This window comes from Thunnus maccoyii, chromosome 7 (assembly GCF_910596095.1).
Source record: "Thunnus maccoyii chromosome 7, fThuMac1.1, whole genome shotgun sequence".
Classification (NCBI taxonomy): domain Eukaryota; kingdom Metazoa; phylum Chordata; class Actinopteri; order Scombriformes; family Scombridae; genus Thunnus; species Thunnus maccoyii.
The window spans coordinates 1410724-1429045 of NC_056539.1; the positions used below are offsets into that span (position 1 = coordinate 1410724).

The window sequence follows — 18322 nt, forward strand, 5'->3', positions numbered from 1 at the left end:
TTTATTCTTTTAAAGACATTCTTTTGTAATGATTGTATATGGGAAAAAGTTTTTGCATCATGTGATCCTGCAGTACAGAGTGTGGCCACTAACCCAGAATCTTCTCACAAGCCAGCGCTGTTCTTGGGGGGTTGCACCATGGATGTAATATAAGAGCTGGATGCCGGATAAAAAATGGCGCCCATTCAGTCCTATAAGAATCGCTTGGCTGGGGCCAAAAAAAGTTTCTAGCTTCTGCATTGTGCGGCCCATTGATATACGCAGTAATTCTGGCCCTGCCCGTGGGAGAAAAACATTTACATTGTGATGACATCATGGTTTTTTAAATAGCTTTTTTCGGCTCAAGCAAAGTTTTACAAATATAAAACCTCCGTGGATCAAAAATTCATAATAGAAAGAGTCATAATTGACCTTGTTTGAAGTTTGAGGTGTCCTGTCAACAGTTTTACAGATGGTTCTTTTACAATGGTGGTCTATGAGGATAATGCTTTTTGGGCCGCAGGGGTATTTTTTGCTGCAATACCATGAGTGGCCACTGGGAAAGATTGGCTACAAGGCTGAGTGGCGGTGCCCTATTCCAGCTCTTAACATACATCCATGGGTTGGATTTTACAGACAGACTTCCTGCTGTCTCTCTCTGCTGTCATTGCAGTCTATGCCGCATCAGTACTTCACCCCTCCACCACCCCTCTGCCCCCATTGTCAAGGCCCTGTCTATGGTTCCCCTGGGGGGGGGAACTCTGATTGGATGCTATTGATCCTTCTCCATTCCTATACATCCATTTCATTGACAGGGTCAACGCCGAAGACTATCAAAAAAAGCTTTTGAATTCATGTAAACTTTTGTCTTCCCTGATTGAATTAGTAGTAGTAAAAACCTCCTCAGATTGTTTAATTTAAATATGTTTAGGGGCCTGAGGGGTTAAAGTTACCAGTATTTTTACAACAACAACAATGACAACAAAAAAGAAAATCCAACTCTGAAAAATACACAATTTTATGTAGGAGACAATTAGTTTCTTTTTTCCTTAGTTTAATCAGCTCATGATCTGAAAGATTTATCTTGTGACCCCATTGGGATTCTGAACCCCAATTGGGAAACGTGGCCTGGAGAGTTTATCATAACCAATATTACAATATTAACCACATTACAACCAAACAGTTATACAGTTAATATGTTCTTAGGAAACCATAATAGAGTTTGTAACAGTCTCAAGAGATGTCACTTAAGCTGTTTTCTACACAGCTCTGTCAGAACCACAGAAGACATCATACAGCTGTTTTCACATACTGAGTAGTACTCTCCATCATGAGCAAACTGTAAGTAAGATGTGTAAAATCGGTGGAGTTCCCCTTTAAAATACTTCACCAAGCTGTACAACTTTACTATGCATTCCAGCTGAAAACAGTCAAAAACAACAGGTACCTACCTTAAACTCCAGTTCCATGGCGGTGACAGTGTCTCCAGGGGGGATCTGGGTGAGCTTCTGGATGTGGGCATACAAGTTGCGGGCGGGGACTTCTGTGTTGCCACATGTGGCAGCTTCCAGCAGGGCCTCGTGGATGAATATGTACTGATCCTCTGTTTGCACCATGTAGTTCCTCTGGGCTCGCATACACGTCACATGGCCGTAAATGTCCACAGACTTCTCATGTTTCATCCTCTCCAGCATGGCTTCGATCACAATGAAGCAGCCTGTTCGGCCCACACCAGCACTGGCAGAGCAAAAAATGATTGTCAAGTTGCATACAAAGAATACTGATGCACCTGTCAACTTGTTTTCCCCATTTACACCCAATATAAATGGTGATTTATCATGCATGTCCATACCTATTTTGCAAGAATGGACATTACTTTAAGTGAGACTATCTTACTTTTGAAAGAAGAAATAATAGTCTTCCTCTTACAAATGAAAATGAATTCATAAGCAATAAAACACACTGCTGGATTCAATACACTCAGAGGTTTTGCTGCTACAACTTTACTGGTGGGTATGACCGGTAGCTTACAGTGGCTAATGTTAGCTGATATTAGCAAACTTTCGATATTGCTGTCATGTTATGAGCCCTCTTTACTTGAGTTACTAGTAAGGTGTGTTCAGACTGAATATGAGGCAAGTTATAGGAATTTTTAGTGGCTTTTATTTTGTCTGCTACACTTACATTTAGTTAAAATGAATTATTGAAGAAAGTTTTTACCATGCCAGACACATGTTGTGTAATGAATACCATGGCATTGCCTCAGCCCTTCACTATGGCGTGAGGTGCTAGATTGTGACATTACTGCTCATCACTCCCCAGAAGAAGTGAAGTGAAAGTCTCTTGCACAGCAGGAGGGAACACTCTGCCTTGAGAAAACTGGACTGGATTTTCAGATCTTTGCCTCTCTTGTTCCTTTGATACGTTTGGTATAAAACTTCACAGCTGCAGCTGGGTTGGTAAACATGAGTGTGCAATGTGCAATGTACCAAGAATATCTGGATAGTTTTTTTTTCTTTTGGCATAATGAATCTTTAGTTGAACACTTCTTTTGTATTCATATCTATTTTGAATTTAATAAACTGTACAGAAGGGGATAACAGTGCACACTGGATCATTTCCATTGGCTGTCATTGTTAATACCAATACTGGTCATTGCAAGTCAAGAACTGATTCTACTTGTGTCCTTTTTAGGGCTGATGAAAACATATACATTTTTCAAAAGGTCTGGTATAGACGAGGTGCTTCATAAATGTTCACTGACTTAGCAATGGTCTATGTTTGAAAGTTTTATCTATCTTTGTTTAACCTTACTATTTTCCTGATATGGTCGCCCCACGGTACACATTCCTACACAATTACCTGTGGATGTCTGAGCTCCTGAGCACCCATGGAATGTACACCTACAGTATGATTCATTGTTGGCACTTGATTGTACACATGAATGATAGAAATAGCTGTGAGAAGACTGACATGCCAACAACTCAACAGGTTAATCACTGTGTAAAGTGGATGTAATTGCTTAGGCATATTCAGAAAGTTACAAACACTGTTGGATGCCACTGGAAAGGTTTCAGATGCTGTTAGATAATTTAACACAGACTTTATTTGGAACACACTGAGACCTTCAGTATTGGTGTAAGAGGTAGTTCACCTGCAGTGGACCACCATGGGCCCAGCATCTGGAGGGTTACAGGCCTTGACTCTGCGTAGAAAGGCCAGTGTTGGGGTGGGATACTCAGGCACTCCATGGTCAGGCCAGGCCATAAACTGGAACTGTCGAACTTCTCTCTTCTCACTCGAGCCATTCTGTGAGAGAACAAGCACATGTGCTTTTGTTCATAATAGCAACACTGATATTCCAGATCTTAAATTTCTCTTCAACCTTATGGTGTCTTGAAGGCCACCAAAACCTGCCAGTTCTGGAGAGGGAATCCTTCGTTATACAGTATAAGATATTTCATAAGGTGTTGCAGGAAAATAAAACTAATCCTATTCATGCAACACATGAAAAAGTCCATGATTTGATTAGGTAGCCTTCAACTAAACTATATAAACATAAATGCATTGCAGTAATCAATTAATGGACTGATTAATGTGGGAGTCTCACATGATGAAAACAGATCAGAGATGCAAACCACCAAAGCCTTCCACTATCATGACTTAACGTCCAACCCTACATAGTCATACTGCATATACTATACATCCTGTCTACAGTTCTCACCTTATAGAGGGCAAAGGTGCGTACACTGTAGGTGGCCAGCTCCACAGTGTCCAGCATGGTCACCTGAATCATCCCATATGTCTCTGTGCCTCGACTAGGCCAATACTGGTCACACTTTACCTGCATACAAACACACATGGGTCATTTTGGTCATTAAAATAGTGCTGTTGTTGTTGTTATACACAGAGAGAATGAATCTGAGAGGGAGAGAGAAGTACTGAGAGGAGTGAAATTGATACTACTCTGAAATTTGACAGTTCATCTGACCATCCCTCCGTCTATTGAACATCTATCCACTGACACTTTGGTCAAGAGGATGTTCACAAGTATTAGCCAGATTGACATGAAATTTGGTGTAGATATTCTTGATCCCCAGAGGACAATTCCTAATGATTTGGAAGAAAGGTCATGGGTCACCACCCTGTGGCCAGTCTCAAATCTAAAAACAAGATATCTCAGATTGCCCTGAAATTTACTGAGCACATTCACTCTCTCTATAGGATTAAACCTTTTGATTTTAATGAGCCTTTTCTTTAGTGTCATTCTCAGGGCAAATATGACATATTTAACACCACTACTGGAAAGACTTCATCTGCTGTCAGTCAGCCTGATGAAGGCTGACTGACAGCAGACAGTTTTCATGTAGATTCCTCAAGAAGAAATCAACATTGTTTGTATTTATTGATTCATGAGTTTCTATTTCCCCACACACAGCAGTGAATGAGGGGGAAGGCAAGCTCATAGGCAGACCGGGAGCCATGATCAATCAATATAGACATTGTTAATAAGTTCAGAACATATAACAACAGGAGATTTGTGTGATTTAAACAGCTGTCTGTGCAGATTCCACTAAAAGCACCAGGGGAAAAAAAAAAATCAGACTGACACATTTAATAAAATGTAAACATGTTTGTTCTGTGAGACACGAGAGGGACAGACGTGAAGAATGCTTCCTGTGTTGATTGGCTATAAGAAAGACACATTTGTCATATGTATGATTCCATTAGAGACTTAAGTATTGTAGAGTGTAATTAACATATCAGCATCTAGGAGGGCCTTCAGATTGTAAGGGAATCACTCAGTGCATTTACATGCACTTAAATAACAGGACTACAGTCGGCTTTCTGAGATAATTTGATTCTTTAAATATCATGTAAACATGAAAACCACTTTTTGTAATTGGATCCTGGCTAGGTTTCTCATGAAGAAAGATGATTTCTTGGTAAACGCATAACCAGGCTTTTTCAGGACAAAGGTCTCAAGTGAGACACTACACTCATGCATCCTGAAGACATTGGCCAAGCAACTAGACTGGCAGCAGATAGACTCCAGCAGCAGCGAAGGAGCTGGAGTGCGACACAGCTGCAAGCAGTGAAGGAGCTGGTTTCTACAGCTGAACAGTTGGCTATTTGTAAAATTAAGAACTACGACAAAATAAGAAAGCTACGGTTCCAAAACAAGGTCAAGGTCAGGTGTGAGGGAGAAATCTGATTACTAACCTGCTGCATGTGTACGCACATTTACAGTATCAGCATCTTAATCCTTTAACAATAAGAGCTCTCTGATGCAACACAAAAAGGAGTAGCAGTGACACAGTGTTTAAACAGGGCATCTCAGACTAAAAAGACTGAGTCATAGAGCTAATTGGTACAATCAGCGTGTGCCCTGTTAGTGTTGCTGTTGTTATTACACTCTTGGCTGTGGGAGGGATGGACTCAGAGGGTGACAGTGGGGGACAGGAACATACATTTGGACATCAGTGCTGACTTGAGGGGACTGGTGGCCTCAGAATGCCAGGCCACAGGAGCTTGGCATAACAGATGGAGGGATTACGCTTCATAGACCTAGGCAGTGTGTGTGTTTGTGTGTGTGTGTGGTGGTGGGGGAGGGGGTGGGGGTGTTGTCTGGCGAAGGCCCGTGGCTGAGTGCAGGGCCACATGGGCTTTGGTAAAAAGGTGTGTGAAGAGCTTGTTCACCACCTGGAAAAAAATCACACACAAGTCATACTAGAAATCTGAGATGCTGTCCTCATCAGAAAAACAACAGCATTGATCATTTGTCAGCATGATGGTTACATTTTTATGACAAGTGACCTCTTACCCAGCTGTGTACTCCAGACCTTATCCCTCCTATATTTAACTAGGTATCTGTTAGCTAACACAGATTTTATGTTAGCTGAAAGGTTCAACATTCATGTGATGTCTTTAAGAGCCTGTAGTGTCTGTCTGAGGTCCTGGCTGCTGTCTGAAATGCTCATAGCCTTGTAGAAACATTGTCAGACCAGCTGATTGAATGTGATTTACTGCCCCTGCTGACACTAGTTATCACTCCAGTTCTAGTACATGACTGATTTTTTTCATTTCACATTTTTCACAATTCAAACTGCTTGTGGATTTTGGCTAGCTTACTTTCATTTCACTTACATTCATACTGGTGGGTAAAGATTGTACATTTACAACAGTAGAACATTAATGTTAAGTTGTTGTGGTGATTTCATGTCTTTTTCAACAACATATGGATGGAAAATGTGGTGACTGTTTTGTGTGTCTTGTGATAGCCAAGTCCAGGTTAAACTACTATGTGACCCACACACCACACAACACAAGACACTGTATACCCATGCTGAAGCAATACCTAGACCCAAATGTTCTGTCTGTCAATAAGTTTATGCTGTTTATGCACCATGTAAGCCCACTAAAAAGTAAAATAATAAAGGACTTAAAAAAAGATTTTCACACAACAGTGATTCTCAACCAGGGGTACTTCTGCAGTTTTCAGGATATATGAAAAGACTGTGAAGTAGCTCAACTAATTTCGAAACATAGAAATTGCAATTTGATTTAAAAAATCTGCGTATTGAGTCATCTTTAACACCTGAACCTGAACACTACACTTTATGTTCAGTACGCATGAAAACTGGTTAAAAAGAAGCGAGCAGAGAAGTCTAAACAGTTAGCTAAAAGTCATGAAAAAACGGTTGAAATAGTTAGTTGGATGTAATAGATAAAAAGATGAAAAGATAAAATAATAATGATGATAAAGATGAAAAGACAGATGAGTGGTTAAAATACTGTATATATCTAATGCTTATAAATGGATATAATGGTGATGGTTGTAATATCTATTCTGGATGAAAGAGAAGAGGAACACACACCAGTGTTGCAGAGGGGCTGACCACCATGAAAGTGCAGGTGTGAAGGAAGGTAGTCACACACTGGAAGCCATGACATTTTGGGGTCTTCTTCAGGGTACTGTTATGTCAAAATGTTTTTTTTTTGCATCATGGCTTTGAGTGTGCAACTACCTTCCTTCACACCTCTAATATCTATTTTAATGATTATAATGGTTAGAATAGATAGCTAAGAGTAATCAATAAATAGTTCTGCCACTCCAAGTGATAATATACAGATGCATGCTTGAACAAACTGACTTAAATGGGTCAGATAGTTCAACGCTATATAAATATACTGTAGCAATATCCATTTATATATAATGAGTGTTAAATAACATCCAGTTTTACATCAATCCCAATAAACACACTTGCAACATGACAGTTTGTGTTGTTGAAGGGTTACCTCAGCTCAAAGCCTGCCCTTCAGTTTATATTGTACTTGAGTGGTTGTAATTAAACAAGTTACCAAAAATGTGGGTCCCCTGAGGGTGTAAGGATCCCAGTGGACCTGCTCGCTTTCCCCACTTGATAATCCAGACTTTGTTCAGTTTGGTACAGTGAACACTGCTAGCTGCTAGTCTAAGAGAGAAAAGTGTGGTCATAGCATCTGCAGTGGCTTTTGAAGCCATGAGTTCTAAGCTGCACCCCACTTTCATACTACATGGGACAATAGGACAAACACTACATATTTCAAAACTGGCTTAGAAATCATATGTGATATAGAAGTGGGACACAGTTTTACATACTGCTCACTGCCATCTTGTCAGTTGTTTAGAATAAGAAAATTTGGGCAATGGTGCCGAGCCTGAGAAGAACTGAGGTTATGCAAACAAAAAGTAGTGACCATGGCTGTGATAGGATGAGATCTGTTTATTGGGGAAAACATTCACCCAAAACATTCTTTTGTCAAGACATAAAGGAAAACTACAGTTTCTTACACCACAAAACTGTATTCACCTAATTAATCTGAGAATGAGGCAATATTGCTGACAGTCCAACGGTTCAAGATACACAAGCTGTTTGACAATCAGACAGGTTGTAAACAAACCCCCAGATACGATAAACTTATTTGGAACTAAAAATGAAGAGTAAAATTACCATCACAGTTAAAACATGCTCGCTTCTCCTGTGCAATAAGGCATTATTAGCAACATTCCTTTCTGCTCTTTTTCATGCCCCATTGGATCTACTGTATTTGCAGAAATGTTGCCATGTTATGCAAACTCAGGAATTACATCACTTCTATAACTACAGTGTTATAAAAGTGATGGCCTGAGCTACAAAAATATAACCCATGTTGTTGTTGAGATAACTAAAGTTTCCCTTTAATATTTGCTTAATGACAGAATACTGTTACAAATCTTCATCAGGACACACATTAGAAGAAGTGACATTAACTATTGAGACTCCTATTCTCTTGTTGACAAATCATTTTCCCATTTACTTCAATACAGACAGGATTTTCCTGCAGTCAGAATCTAGTGTTTAGTGTCTAGTGGAGCTACAGTTGATCTAAGGTCTAATCTGACCTCATGGAACTGCAGACACTTGTGCACTGACACAGTGCAGTTACAGTCACAGTGATGCTTCAGACTGCAGCATTTATATTATTTAGCAAGTGTTTGATGTTTTCTTGTTTCTGAAAGTGCTGTAATATATTTTACATTTTAATAAGTCATGGGACATTTCCCAGTGGTGAGATGGGATGAGCTGAGAGTGTAAATGTCAGCCTGTGACATTAGTGAACGCTGCAGTGAGTTAGTAAAAATGAACAGATAACACTGCAGAGGGAGGGTGATTGTGTTCTGTGGCTGCTTGTGGCCTGGTTTTACATGACTAGAAGGTGAATACCTGCTGGAGGGCACTGATTGGATACATGAGCTACTTAATGCTTGGTATTATAATAAATCTGCACATTCCAGTTGTGTTCTTCTCAATAGTCATTAATAGGAACAAGGCTTTAGGTGAGGAATCATTGTGCTTGATGGTGCTGTCAGTTCCACTCTGCACTCACATCTCATGTATGTTTTCTTTCTAAGGATTGGAAAAACTACTTCCAAAGATAATCTATAATACTACTACCTGCTTAAAATGTAAAGTAATAAGCAATTCACTGAAATGCTGATAGAGCTAAAATGCAAATTGCTGACTCAGTGTGGCTGCTTTGTTTCCTGATTCTACAGATTGAGCGATTAAATTACCACAGTCCATTAAATAATTTATCCCAATTCTAAAGCTCTAAGTTCAATTCAGCTTTGACAACTGCTGTTTAATCTTTAATACAGTGCAAGACAGGTCAACAGCTACTGGACAGATTTTCATGAAATTTGGTGTAGATATTTAGGTCCCTTTATCTTTCCTCCCGTGGCCAAAATTTACACTTACACTGACAAACAATGTGGTCCTGCTGATTGGGGCATCAGATCAGAAAACACTAATATACTGTAGGTTTTGGAGGACTTAAACACAAAATATGTAAGCTCTGCCGCTAGGGGTCTCTCAATCAAAACAATAACAAAAGGTGGAGTTTGAGCCCAAGGGGCTGCTAATGTTTGCCCAGCTTGTTTCTCTGATAATTTAAGATCCAGACATCTGATGACTAAAATCATTCATCTGGTTAAAAGATAATTAAAAACGACCAACATCTAAAAAGTTTATTGTAAAAATGTGTCTTAAAACTGAATAAATTTATGACAGTTTCTGGTGGACAACCACAACATACTCTTTGGTAGATGCCATTGTAGCGGACAACCACAAGGCCGGCGCATGCATCTTGTGCGTTTTTACTCTTTAGTAGAGGGGTATGAGGCCATTGACAGGTGACCAAATGAAACGGACCGTCACCTTGATTAAAATGACTGATTTCTCTGGGTTTGAAAATTGTTGGAACAACAAACGGCTAAGTAAACTTCTGCACTGTCTTCAGAGTTAAATTCCTCAAATTTCCACAGGTGAATTGGTGCTTTTGACCAATTGAAACCATCTTGACAGTAGTGACAGGAACCACAATAGAGGCAGCTATGATATTAGCTGTTTCCAGGTCAGTATCCCTACGATTTATGTTCATATTAGATGATTTTGCAGCAAAGAATTTACATTCACATATTGTTTGCTTTTTTAAATCCTGATCACAATCTTTCCCTAACCTTACCCAAATGTTTCAGTTGCCCTAACCTTAATAATATTGTAGTTGTATTTGCTAGTTAATTTTGTCATTGAACATGAGCCAAGGTTTTGCAATATCGTTTAATATCATCTAGCAATAAAGTTGCTGTGTTGCACCATCCAATTCTATATAACTCTGTAGCAAGGAAGTCAGCCAGTTTTGCAGACTATTTTGGCTGGCTAGCATCAGCAGGTTACCAGCTACCGAGTCTGTTACTCTTTAGATTATCAGCCACTGACACTGCACACTGTTACCCTAAAGGTCTAAAGTTGTTACAAAATTTTAATTAATTGTAGTTTTTTTTTTTTTACTGTAGCCGCACTGATTTTGATGCACATTAACTGCAATCCATTAGACCCTCACATTAGTAGAGACAGTGGACACAGAGACAGGTTGTGTTTGGATATCAGCAGCAGCCATTACCTCAGTCACAGGTTAGAGAGCACCTAATATTTCCTGCACCTCTGGCTGAACCACAGATGGGTGTTATTGGCTCTGGCAGAGGGCTGATGGTCTCTGTCAGAAATAATAATGGCACCCTGCTGTGGCACTCAGTTCTGCCCTTTGGTTGTGGAGTTATTAACAGTGTGAAGGAGGGCTGACATCATTACTCATATGAGCTCTGCCCCTGCCCTGCTGGCTCTCATCTGCCATACCTCATGTCTACCAACAGGGTGATGCTGTTGCAGAGCCAAGCTCTGGATGAATCTCTAACACTGGAGCTACAGCCTGATGTAGTACACTACAGAACAGTGTCTCAGTTGACTGATGTATGGGACACAGTCCTATTGTTCATCATGTTTTTGTGATGCTCAGAAAGCTGTAATGATCATTTTACAGGTGTTTCTTTAGGAATGAGTGTGTATAGGAAAAAATCTTTTTGGTCCAGACAACAATTGCTCAAAAAGTAACCTGCTCTTAGATTTGTAAAGTGTGAGTTGTAGTAGTGAACATAAGGATATATTTATATGTGTGTAAATAGTGTTTCAAGTAAGTGAGAAACATTATTTGTGTGACGAGTGAACATTGTGGCACTGAAAGCAGTTCAAATTTCTGTCTTATCTTAAAAACCACAAACCTTTGTGCAACGGTAGCATGATAACCACAGAGCCACAACGGCCACATTCATGTAATTATAGTTACATTATACTGAATAACAGACTGAATATCATAATTTACTGCATCTCTGTCGATGAGGTTTTTTGTGAGAAAAAAATATAAGTGGAGCTTTGAGTTGAGATGATTTTGTCAGAGTACAGTCAGACAGATGTGTTGAAGCAGAGCTGCTGCTGTCAGCAGGTACGCTGCTGCAGAGAGACAGAGGAGAGAACAGAAAGGCTTTTCTCTCTACTCAAGAGATTAGTTGAAAAATAAAAAATATTGAATGAATTATAATAAAGTAATTGTTTATTAATACATTGTTTATTTCATTTAGCCTACAGTGGTCTTAACGACTATTTACCATATAACTAAAGTACATAAGAAGTGGAATAACAGAGTGTCTGCAGGTCCTTAAAACGTCTTAAATTTAAATTATATAGATATTAGACTGTACATAAAGATGGTTCAGCTGAGCAGGAAGTCCCTGGCGGTGCTGCTGGACCTGGATGGGCTGCCATAATAATAAAATTAAAAGTTCTGACTCCATTTCTACTAGCTGTGTCCCAGTTGTCAACTGCAGCTGTCAAGGTTGCTAGGTAACAGGAGTGCTTTGTGACGCAAGGAGGAGGGTGGGAACAGCTAGTGATGCAGGTGGAAATCCTCTGCAGACCAGACCGTCTCATTAAACAACGCTCATTTCCGGCCTGGCGGTCTAAGAGAGACAAGCATTTGTAGACCGCGTCCTTCCAAAGATGCGGAGATCCTGAATTGGGACACAGCTATTGCCTCTTGCAACAGTACACAGCTCCGCCCACTGTTAAACATGATGCCCCTCATCTTTTCATCAGTAACAATCAGGCCACACCACCTGTGGACAAAGAGCCCCACCCTGCATCGTTAAGCTCCACCCTCCCCCTTCTAAGTAAACATTTAGAGTGGGCCTGGGCTTGTTTTTAAGGAGGTAACTTTAGTTTGTTTGGAAGAAAATGGATGAAGTGGTTGACTTATGCTATATCAATGATTTTTGTTTGCTCTATTTATTTCTGTATCTAAAGTGCTTTGTGCCCCCAATTTGATAAATACACTGTAAGCCTATTGACTAATGTCTTCATGTATCATTTGTACTATTAGTCAACATGAGGCTCACCCGTGACTTCTCCTCCAGGCGGGTCATCATAACAACGGTGCAGGTCCTCTGCTCCCACACCATCCTCCAGAAGTCACTCAGCGTCTCCGGCAGCGGCCCCTGAGTAGCGATGTAAGCGTTCTGCTTCCTATAGCCGTCAATGTAGTTGGCATTGATGTAGTCGCTACCGGGAACTCCTGCAGGAAGGAATATGTTTGACAATGTTAGCAAGCATATTAAATGAGAGCATGTCAGAAAAAAGGAGGGCTTCTTACTAAAATATGATGAAATACACATAAAACAGAGGAACAAGGGAAATCAGAAATAAAGCTTGTTCTAAATGAAGGTCTGGTTCTCTCTGCAGTGGAGGTAAATAAAGAATTAACAGTGTGAATGTGTGTCTCTCACCATCCACAGGTGTGAGGATGACCCTGGAGTGGTCGTAGGCAATAACATTTGCATAGCGATTCTTTGGCTTATTGACCTCCAGGTTGGAGTGCTCCCATGTGAACTGCTGTCCTGGATCCACAGACTGACATGCAGAGGAGGAGGAGAGGAAGAGAGGGATATACAGAGGTGGGAGGGAGAGAGAGAGAGAGCACATAATCATTTATTACAACAGCGACTGTATTCTTTTCTGTAGTTGAAAGCCTGTCAGAGCTCGGGGTGAAGAGTCCAGTTCAATAAATGTGACACAGAAACTAATTCGTCATCCCTCCTTCAGCCTCTGGCTCTGTAATATGAAAAGCCCTGGATGATCTTTACACCCCCCCGGATACACACTGAGCTGTTTGGACTCATCCAAATCCCCTCCAGCGTTCCACCTACCAGCTCAGTGCCTGATATTAACAAAGAGCACATCCAGTGATGAAAGGAACGCTACAGTATGCAGTAAGGGTTTGGGACAAAGGCCTAGGATGTTTCCCCACTAGCATACATACTGGACCACTATGGTAGTACTGCATCAAAAGTGAACAGATGACATCAATCTTTATCGTTTTGATATGCCAACTTTGCCACCTTAAAACTTTTACTTCAATGCTTTTTTTCGGAGGAATCTGTTATATTATTACTTTTCATTTGCAAACTCTAAATACACATAAACACAGGTAGGTGGAAACATGTTCTATGTATTGATGTTTTATTTTTATTTTTTAGTGGTGTGGCTCCAGAAATGGCAATGTTAGTTGGTCCAAAAATGAGGACAACTATTGAATAGACCGCCATGAAATTTAGTTCATAGCATAAACATCATAACTCCCAGAGGATGAATCCTAATAACTTATCTTACTTACACTGTTAATTTATTTAACTGGTGCTCCCCTGACTTTTATTCTCGCACCACCATCAGGCCAAAATTTCACTTTGTCTTATACTTTACTACTTCCTTCTCTAGATGCTTAGTTTTGTTGACATTTATGGTAAGTTTTAGGGGTGAGTGTTTTTCAAGTGTCTGTAATATGATAGTGTTTTATGAGCAACAGGTTGTACTCATTGTATCATATTGTAAATAAAGTGGTCAAACTGCAGAAATTCTCATTTTTATGTGATTTGTAACATGAGATTATGACAGATGATGAAATATGCTTCTTTAAATTGTATTTTCAACTTATTTATTTTTACTTTTATAGATTCTATCATCGCTATATATGAGATGGAAACTCATGCCTGTGTTCCAGTGATGGTGTTAGTGTGTGCTGATATGAGCTGAGCAAGTTTTCACTATGCTGTCTGATGATTGGTCTCTATTGATGCAGGCGCAGGTTTAGCTGAATAATGACATGCTGAAGATTGTTATTCATGATTGACCTTTTACGCTCCTACTACTTATCTCACATCATCTGGAAAACAAACACACACCCATACGCATGCACACACACACACACACACACACACACACACACACACACACACACACACACACACACACACACACACACACACACAGACACATGTACAGAAAATGAAGCAGTGGCAAGGACTCTAATATCCTGCTGCTTTTCTGACTGGCTGGGCGGCTGTGCAGCCCCCTAGCCTACAACTGATAATAATGACAATGGAGAAGGAGGTTGAATGCACATCTTATTTAACAGCCTGTTAGGTAAGGCTTCCACTGCACTGCACTGACAAACCACTCACATTACAGCTAATGCGCTCGGCTGACGTGTAGATCAGTTACAGAGTCAGTGGAATCACACTCACAGTGCTGCAGTTCCACTGCCAAAACACAAAGCAGGTAAACACAGAGAGAGGAACAGCCAGGCGTGAAGCATGTGGAATGGATGATGGCACAGCCAGGCCGGTACTCAGCACCTGCTGCCACATTCACTCAGTTGAGAATAATTACTGACTTAGCTTTAATACACGTTACAAAAGTCCTGATTGGCTTTGAATTGGTTGGTCTTAACACACATAAACTTTCACATAAACTTTGGTGAATGCTGTTGAAACAACGTAAAAAATGAACTTGGGTGATTTTTATGTGTTATTTAATGTTTTCAGTAACTTCAGATGCTCTGCATCACATATACTTACATGTAGATATGGAAGAAACACAATTCTAAGGCTGCAACCATGCTCCGTTCAAATACGCAAATGGCAATGCCTGGTCCAGCTGGTGGAAATGCACAAACCTGGTGAACATACTCAAAACGAGCTCTTACACACTGGTGGACGTGATCAATCTCAGTCCTCAATAGGCTGATTTAATCTAATCACTTTGAGTGTTTTCATAACCACAGTAGTGAACAAACATGGCGTCTGTGGAGGAATGTGTACTGCTGCACAGAGGAAAGAAAAACAGACAACAGAAGATGTGATGTGTGACCTTTGAACTGCTCACAGAGGAAGGATGGAGACTTCCTGAAGTGACAAAGTTCAGTTAGAGTTTCATCAAACTGATCAGCATGATTGCTCTGAGCAGAAGTGAACCCAAACAACAGGGGTCAGCTTTCTCTTGCTGTATCATGCTACGGTGACCCTCGCTGCAATGCTCAGACTGCAGCTCTTGCTTGGATCATATCATGAATTTTCAGGTGACACAATCTAGAATGCAATGACACATGAAATCCATCTTGCGTAGCTGGAAGTGTGAGTTTGCATGGAGCATGTTTGGAGCCTAAATTAGTTTTCCTGCACCTTATGAAAACAAACGCACAGATACGAATGTACTGAATTTACAGTGTGTATGTCTGAGATATTTGCTGACTGTACAGTAAAACCACGTGGCACCACTGTTACTGTAATCTCATCAACAAGACCCAGGACCCCCACTGACATGGACCCTATATTTTACATTTTTTTTTATTGTAAATTTCTTTCTTTCTTTTCTATGTTATTTCGGATCACTTTATTTTTTGTTTATTTTTGACTGGTATGCAAATTCATTGTATGTGCAAACCTACTTGGCAATAAACCTGATTCTGATTCTGAATATAACCACTCTCTATGTGCATTTGTATTTTTTTTAAACATTTGTTTACAAGACCCATACACAGTGTTATAGATGCAAAACACATTCCATTTTCATACAGTGCAGTGCTGCAGACTCTTGTCTATTAGCAGCAAAAGCAGAAGTAGTGTGACATGGTTATAGAGCAACAAAACCTCGTAGGGAGGAGGTCGGACTGGATGGACGGGCAACACAGGGTCAAACTTTGACACTGGCTACTGCAGTATGTTTCCTGTTTCCTTAACATTCAACATTGGTATCTTTTACCAGAAATGTTCCTTAAACTTAACAAGAGGAAGTGGTGGCAAATAATTTATAACAGTTTTGGATTGAAACTGAGAAACAGTTGTTGTCCTGCAGAAAGGGATGTTAGATCAGAGGACTTGTTCATTGCTCACTTGCAGTGATGTGCATCAAAGAAAAACTACAGTTTATTACAACTTGGGTTTAATTTTTGTAGCTCTGATCAAATTGCACTCACCAAAGTAATTACTGAGATCTTAGAATGCTCTAAAAAAGGGAAAATAAGCATGTGGGGTCAGACGATCAGACAAACAAGCAAACAGATAGTTAAACTGATTTGGAAGAGAAAACAAAGGTCAACAGTAAACTCATTACCCAAAAGTACCCAAGTACCTGTACTTAATTTGTTGAGCACACTCAGTTTTCCTGTGCAATGAGGGAATATTACTGACATTTTAAGTGAGCTCACTTTCAGTTTGCCCTCCTAGTAACAGATCTAACAAACCTGTATGATTGTCTGACTTCCTGATGTTTGCCTCGTTGGACCTAATGTTAATTTCCTTAAACTTTACCAAAATCTGTCTTTATTTTCACTGACAAAAAAGAGGAGACAGACTATTATATTATGACTGTTTTTTCCCTAAATTACAATCCAAATATCCAAATATGCGTGTGTGTGTGTGTGTGTGTGTGTGTGTGTGTGTGTGTGTGTGTGTGTGTGTGTGTGTATGTGTGTGTGTGAGAGTGAGAGTGAGAGAGAGAGAGAGTTGGAAAACGCAAGTGTCAGTTATATGCTGGAGTATGTGTTGGTGTGTGTGTGTGTTGGTTATATGTGGAGGGGTGCAGACGAGGAACTGTGGGCAAATTAATGACCTCAGATCAATTTATTTTTATTTTTTAATGCAAGCAGATTGCAGTTGGTGTGTGTACAATATCCTTTTCAATTTTATTACTTTTATTTCTGTTGTCCAGACCAGAAGGGTAAGTTTGTACTTTGGGCAACCAAAATAATCAAATTTCAAAATGTTTTATTGTCTGTGCAGCTCCCAATGTTTTATTATAGTTTTAAAGAAAGTATTGAGCTCCAGTTGTTGAATTGTGTTGGTTCAAAATAAACATATTTCATGTCTGGATGTATTCCTTAAATTGATAACATCAGACCAGACACTATCTGCAAAGCTGCATTCTTAATCATTCAACCTGTGTTTTTCATCAGATAATGATAAGATACAATCTTATGTGAAATAAGTTTGCTGAAATGACAAAAGAATATTGGTTTTGACTAGATTAAACTGACTGAAATATTCATTGTAATCTGATAACTAAAAAAGACTAAAATGTCAACACTTTTCATTGACTAAAACTAGTAAAATAGTTACGGTTTTCTTTGACTAAGATAAGACTAAAATGCCCAGACTTTTAGTCAACGCAAACTTGACTAAAAGAGAACAGGATGAGGTTGACTAAATATGATACAAACTAAGAAGCACATTTGACACAGGACTAAGTGATGTTGCTGCATTCTGCCATCCATTACTGTCATGGAAACAGTGTTATCATATTCAATAGCACTGATATCCTGAGCTATGACATTAAGACCCCAGTTGTAGTATAGTGAAGTTTTCCTTTATGAAAACAGTTTTGAACGTGTAATGCTTTACAATGAACAAAGAATTATAAATGGAGCATGTTTACTGTAATATATGTAATGTATACTATACACTGTAAAATTGACCAATGCAAAAATCCCTCTAGCAATCATAAGTTCAGCAATGATATATAATATTTCCATCAACGGCTATATACAAAGGTAGCATGAGGGTACATACACTCCTATTCAGTAGGCAGCTGTTGTTGGTTTTGTTGTTGTTTCTTTTGGTTTATCTTTGAACAAAGTTTCAACCCCCCTGTTGTCACACACACCAGCACTCCTGCTGCGCTGGTAACACAAACCAGAAAACACCTGCCGACAGAGGAACTCACTGCAGCACAGAGACTCTGTTCCTGTTGGCACTGGTGAGCAACAGCAGCAGCCAGGTTACTTCAGAATAAAAGAACATTGGCAAATCTTAATTATGGATGTTATGGACATGCCATTATTAATGTTAATACATTATTATTTCCAAATGAGTGAAGTGTATGTCTGCATGTCACAGGAGGAACTCTCTCTGTTTCAAATATGCTAGTGTATTAACTTTTAAAGTGTGTGTGAATTTGTAGATGAGTGTACTGTTGTCTATGTGCATGCAAAAGAGACAATGAATATACTCTGGGCAGTTGTCCATCCTTAAATAGATATTAATAATAGCAGCAGCATGGACAGTATTCTTTGGCAGTGCAGAAGGTCACAGATATTTCAG

The 18322-nt window shown here is 39.6% G+C and overlaps 1 protein-coding gene across 12 annotated transcripts in view; it reads right to left on the reverse strand.

Annotated features, from left to right (window-relative positions):
- Positions 1 to 18322, reverse strand: part of ptprfa (protein tyrosine phosphatase receptor type Fa) — a 380682-nt gene that overhangs the window by 15430 nt on the left and 346930 nt on the right. For all 12 annotated transcript variants that reach the window (XM_042417112.1, XM_042417113.1, XM_042417103.1 and 9 more), the window contains 5 exons: positions 12677 to 12800; positions 12290 to 12465; positions 3704 to 3823; positions 3134 to 3288; positions 1431 to 1716 (listed from right to left, as the gene is read on the reverse strand). In XM_042417112.1, the coding sequence (XP_042273046.1) occupies positions 1431 to 1716; positions 3134 to 3288; positions 3704 to 3823; positions 12290 to 12465; positions 12677 to 12800 (861 nt within the window). The remainder of the gene's footprint in view (positions 1 to 1430; positions 1717 to 3133; positions 3289 to 3703; positions 3824 to 12289; positions 12466 to 12676; positions 12801 to 18322) is intronic.